Source organism: Charadrius vociferus, unplaced genomic scaffold, assembly GCF_000708025.1.
Source record: "Charadrius vociferus isolate BGI_N301 unplaced genomic scaffold, ASM70802v2 scaffold559, whole genome shotgun sequence".
Taxonomy (NCBI): Eukaryota; Metazoa; Chordata; class Aves; order Charadriiformes; family Charadriidae; genus Charadrius; species Charadrius vociferus.
Window position 1 is genome coordinate 32,742 of NW_009650252.1, and position 5,735 is coordinate 38,476.

The 5,735-nt window shown below is 60.5% G+C and overlaps 1 protein-coding gene across 1 annotated transcript; it reads left to right on the forward strand.

The window, feature by feature from the left end:
* The first annotated feature begins 252 nt into the window (after window positions 1–252).
* Window positions 253–3,785, forward strand: KLHL30 (kelch-like family member 30). Its single transcript, XM_009893066.1, has 7 exons — window positions 253–1,026; window positions 1,122–1,290; window positions 1,503–1,589; window positions 1,812–1,967; window positions 2,063–2,251; window positions 2,822–2,967; window positions 3,534–3,785. The coding sequence occupies exons 1-7, from the start codon at window positions 253–255 to the stop codon at window positions 3,783–3,785; spliced, it is 1,773 nt and encodes a 590-aa protein (XP_009891368.1).
* Window positions 3,786–5,735: the final 1,950 nt, after the last annotated feature.

The following is a 5,735-nucleotide window of genomic DNA, read 5'->3' on the forward strand; positions in this document are numbered from 1 at the left end:
CCAAAAAAAAAGTGGGTCGCAGTCCGGGCAGGGCAGCTCGGAGGGTGGGGAGGAGAAATCATAGCCACCGGGGGCGGGGCTCCAGGGAGCATTTCTGCCCCTGCTTGTGCCTGTAAATCAGGAGGGGTAGTTGTGCAGGGGAGGGGGGAGAGAGAGGGGAAGATGTCATCGCCTTTTCCTGGCAGGGACACCCTCACCACGCTCTGCTTGGGCTTTGTCTGCCGGTAAGGCCCTGCGGCCATCCCCAGCACCATGGTGAGGAACATGGACGACTTTGACTTCTGCCTGCCTTCACACGCCCAGGGCGTGCTGGAGGGGCTGCAGCAGCTGCGTGCCAACCCCAAACTGGCAGATGTGACGCTGGTGGCAGGTGGGCAGGAGTTCCCCTGCCACCGCGGCGTGCTGGCCCTCTGCAGCCACTACTTCCACGCCATGTTCTCTGGCGACTTTGCTGAGAGCATTGCAGCACGGGTGGAGCTCAAGGAGGTGGACCCTGGCGCACTGGAGATGCTGCTCGACTTTGCCTACACAGGGAAGGTCACGATCAACCAGGGCAACGTGGAGGGGCTGATGCGAACCTCCAGCCAGCTCCACTTCCCCACTATCCAGAAGGTCTGCAGCCGCTACCTCCGGCAGCAGATGGACGCCACCAACTGCCTAGGTATCTGCGAGTTCGGCGAGAGCCACGGCTGCCCCGAGGTCTCCTCCAAGGCCTGGTCTTTCTTGCAGGAGAACTTTGAAGCTGTCTCTCAGCAGGAGGAGTTCCTCCAGCTCTCCAAGGAGAGGTTGGCCATCTACCTCTCCAACGATCAGCTGCAGGTGCAGGAGGAGCAGAGCCTGGCTGAGGCTGTGCTGCGCTGGGTACGCCATGACCCGGGGCCCCGAGCCCAGTTCCTGCCTGAGCTGCTGGAGCTGGCCCACCTTGTCTCGCTGCCTGACCAATACCTGCAGAACCTGCTTGTCACCGAGCCCCTCGTACGTGACTCAGATGCCAGCAAGGCCCTTGTCACCCGATCCCGTGCCATGGTGGGTACCCCCTGCCCCAAATCCCACCCCCTGAGCCAAGGGGGCAGGGAGGCTCAGCTCATAGCCTGACGGTCCTGCCCCGGCCCCTCCGTCAGGGGCAGGGCAATGCTGGTGTCTGGAAGAAACCCCCGACCCCACCGCAGAAGCTGGAGGAGGTGCTGGTGGTGGTCGGTGGCCGTGTGCTGGAGGAGAGTGAGGATGAGGATGGGGGCCTTGAGATGCCAGCCACCCCCAGGAACTTCGCCTTCTACAACCCCAAAAGCAGTAAGTGCCTATGGCAGGGATGGGGCAAGTGCATACCTCCTCCTGCGTGTTAATTAACCCTCCGTCTACCCCAAAGCCACCTCTTGCCAAACACCCTCCTGGTGTCAGCAGGGGCAGTGGGGAGGAGGGGAGGGCAGGGAAGAGTGAAACAGGGCTAACATAAAAGCATCATCGCTGGCTGGCAGTGGTCATCTGGCTCTGCTGGGTTTCAGGGCGATGGATGGCTCTGCCTGACTTTCCTGATTACAACAAATGGGGCTTTTCCCTGGTGGCTCTGAACAATGATGTGTACGTCACAGGTAGGTGCCGAGGCTGCCAAGTGTGGGGTGGGGTCCCCAAGGGGTGGGGATGGAGGATGGGGGGCAAAGATGTGGGCATGGGGCACTGGCGTGGGGCCAGGGGCTGCCCTCCTCTCTGAGTGGAGCCCTCTCCTTGCTCCCCTCTTGGGCCACTGGCGAGGGATGCCCAGAGACGGCTATGCTCAGAGGGGGTGGTGGCCCGCCTGACCTGTCCCTCCCCAGGTGGCTCCCGGGGGTCCCAGAATGACACGTGGTCGACAACCCAGGCCTGGCGCTTCTGCCCCAAGGATGGCGCCTGGAAGCCCATCGCTTCCATGCTGAGAGCCCGGACAAACCACACCAGTGCCGTTCTCAATGGCGAGATCTACGTCATTGGAGGTAAGGCTGCAAAGGCCACTTGGGTGCTGCTGGGGCAGGGGTCCGTGGGTGTCCCCAGAGCAGCAGGGTGGCTGCAGTGTCCTGCTGCCCTGCAGGGACGACAGTGGACGTGGTGGAGGTGGAGCGCTATGACCCCTACAACAAGAGCTGGTGCGCCATCAGCCCAGCCCTCAAGTACGTGAGCAATTTTGCAGCCGCCAGCTGCTTGGGGAAGCTCTACCTGGTGGGCTCCTGTGCCGTCAAGTACAATGCGCTCACCCTGCAGTGCTACAACCCCATCCAAGGTGAGAGCTGGCCCTGCTGCCGCGCCCCACCAATGCTTTCTCGGGAGAGCAGGACTAGGTGGGACCCCCAGGCAGGTGACATGCTGTGCCCCTAGGCACAGCCCCATGGGATGCAACCAGGGTCTGGTGACAGCTGGGGCATGGGGCCAGGGCCCAGTCAGGAGCACAGCTGCCAGCAGCACGGACCTCAGTCACAGGCATCCAGCACAGCCCAGACCTGTGCTTCAGCGGAGCAGGATCCCTGGGGCAGACGGGTGGGGGAGGCTGCCTGCCTTATGGAGAAACTAAGCCCCTGTGACAATGCTACCTCCTCGGGCAGCCTCTGCACAGCCCGCGGTGGTCTCCCCCATCCCACACCACCACTACAAACAATAGCCCCTCCATTTTGTTTTGTATGCAAGAGCCTCATCTGGGATGGGGGGGCGCACTGCCACCCTGCCTGGCTGCTCTGTCCCCTCCCTTTCAAACTCCCCCTTAAATAGCCACGGGCTTGGCAAGGCTTTTTTCGGTCACCAGCAGCTGCCGCAAGAGCCAAGGGTGGGATGCGCTGCTGACGGCTGCTCCTTGCAGATTTGTGGAGTGTGATCACGTCCCCCTTCATCCCCAAGTACCTCTCGGCCCCACGCTGTGCCACCCTGCACGGACTCATCTACCTCATCGGAGACAACACCAAGAAGGTCCACGTGTACAACCCAGAGGCTAACATCTGGCAGAAGGTAGCAGGATGTGTGGCCAGGTGCAATCACCCTCCTGGGGAGGTGGGGCAGCAGTTCCCTCCCCACCAGCACCCCACAACCATACCCTCACACCCCCTCTCCCTCCTGCCTACTCATCCCTTGGCACTATTAACCCCCGGTGGAGCCGAAGATGCCCCAATCCTTCCTTCCCTGCTCCCCTGTCACACCCGCACTAGGAGCACGGCTTTTGCCGTTAGTGATTTTAAGCAGCGTTCACACTGCATAAGCCCACTCCCCTTCCCCCCCTTTTTCCAGCACCACCCTCCCATGGTGTTTGTGGGGCTCCTGCCTGTACTGTCCAGCAAAATCCTGCCTGTCCCCTCTGCCCCCCCCGGGCTCCCCTGCTTCCCACAGCACCGCAAAACTTGTTCCCGTACAAGCACAACATGGGGATGCTGCTAAAAGCAAGACATGGCCCCAGGGCCCCCCAAAATTCTCAGAGATGACGGGTCATGGGGATGTGCTTGGTGGGTTGAGGTCCTCTGTGGTGGGAGCGGGACATTCTTGGGGGGGTCCCTGCACATCTCACCCTGCCCCTCGCACAGGTGCAGCTCCTGCACACACTCCATGAGAATGGTGGGATGGTGCCACTGGGCGATCGGCTTTTTGTCACCGGTGGCCACTGGAAGGGCATGGACGGGGACTACCGGGTGGAGATGGAGGTGTATGACTGCACCAAGGACCTCTGGACGCGGGAAGGCTCCCTGCCCTGCCTCTGGCTCTTCCATGGCTCCTCCTCCATCTTCATGGACACCTCCAAGTGGACGGAGGCTTTCCAGAGTGACCACAGGTGGTAGGACAGCCCACAGCCTTGCCTGTCACCCTGCGCAGCCGCTCTCCGCTTCTTACCTCACTCCCCGCTGTCAGTTCAGCTGTGCCGTGGGGGGAGATGGAAATCCCTCTACAAGGCTGGCTGGGGCATCGGGAGAATGTTTCCCCCCCAACCCTTCCCTGCCACCATGGGGAAAAGGCTTTTCCTTATAAACATGCTTTGGCTAATGCTGCCTTTTAGTTTGTGCTGTTCTGTTTATTTTTTAAGAATTGCCCTTTTCCCCACTCCAGAACCCCAAAGCTTTTAGGGTATTTTGAGGCCTCCTAAAGTGTGGTCCATCCCACCAGAGACTGGTCTTGCTGCCTGATGGCTGTGGCCTCTTTCCCCATCATGCTGACATCCAGCATGGGGAAACACAAGGGGAATGGGGAGAATCTCTCTTTCCCGACACCCAAAGCTCTCTGGCACTTTGCTGGCCTGCACTGAAGGGGCAGACCTGCTCCAGCACCCCGTGGAGCAGAATGACAGGACTTTTGGATCCAGCTTTGGATGCTTCATGTCCTCAGGTGGCACGTCGGCCTGCAGTGTGGTGCTTCATCCTGGTTTCTCTCCCTGGGGAATGACCCGAGGGTCATGGCAAAGCAGCCGGCACCTCACAGTAGCTTATGCTGGGACAGAACCAGGCAGTGCCCATCCCCACCTCTGCTGGTAGAAGAATCATAGAATGGTTTAGGTTGGAAGGGACCTTGAAGACCATCTTATTCCAACCCCCCTGCCATGGGCAGGGACACCTCCCAGCAGCCCAGGTTACTCCAAGCCCCGTCCAACCTGGCCTTGAACACCTCCAGGGATGGGGCAGCCACAGCTTCTCGGGGCAACCTGCGCCAGTGCCTCACCACCCTCAGAGAGAAAGATGTCTTCCTAATATCTCATCTAAATCTCCCCTCTTCCAGTTTGGAGCCATTCCCCCTCATCCTATCACACTACATGCCCTTGCAAAAAGTCCCTCTCCAGCTTTCTTGTAGGCCCCCTTCAGATACTGGAAAGCTGGTATAAGGTCTCCCCAGAGCCTTCTCTTCTCCAGGCTGAACACCCCAAACTCTCTCAGCCTGTCCTCCCAGCAGAGGGGCTCTAGCCCTTGCAGCATCTTCGTGGCCTCCTCTGGACGTGCTCCAACAGGTCCACGTCCTTCTGATGTTGAGGGCTCCAGAGCTGGACACAATATTCCAGATGGGGTCTCACCAGAGCGGAGTAGAGGAGCAGAATCCCCTCCCTTGCCCTGCTGGCCGCCACGCTGCTGGGGATGCAGCCCAGGGCACGGGAGGCTTTCTGGGCTGCCAGCACACATTGCCAGCTCATGTGGAGCTTCTCACCCACCAGCACCCCCAAGTCCTTCTCCTCAGGGCTGCTCTCCATCCATTCTCTGCCCAGCCTGGATTTGTGCTTGGGATTGCCCGGACCCAAGTGCAGGACCTTGCACTTGGCCTTGAACTTCATGAGGTTTGCACAGACCCACCTCTCCAGCCTGTCCAGGTCCCTCTGGATGGCATCACTCCCCTCCAGTGTGTCAACTGCTCCATACAGGCCCCAGGACAGGGCAAGCACAGGGTGACACTTCCCTGACGGTTGGTCCCACCACCAGTGTTGGGATGTTGTAGCTCTGCCAGCATCGTTTGATGATGAATCTGTTCTGCATTAGTTTTTTTATTATTTTTGAAGCATCAAACACGCACGCCCTGGAGCTCTGCAGGTGGTAAAGGAGAGTGTGCTCCACTCCTCCTGGTAAAAACCACAGGGTTTTTACACCGGGGAGGGTGGGGGTGTCCCGCGTCCCGCAGGGGAGAGCCGGGGGCTCTGCAGCGGCAGCAGCGCCGTCTCCGGCGGGGCTCGGCAGAGCCTCGGCAGCGGGGCGGGACCCCGGAGTCCTCCCCAGCCCCGGGACGGAGGCGGGACCGGGCCGCCCTCCCGGTAACGG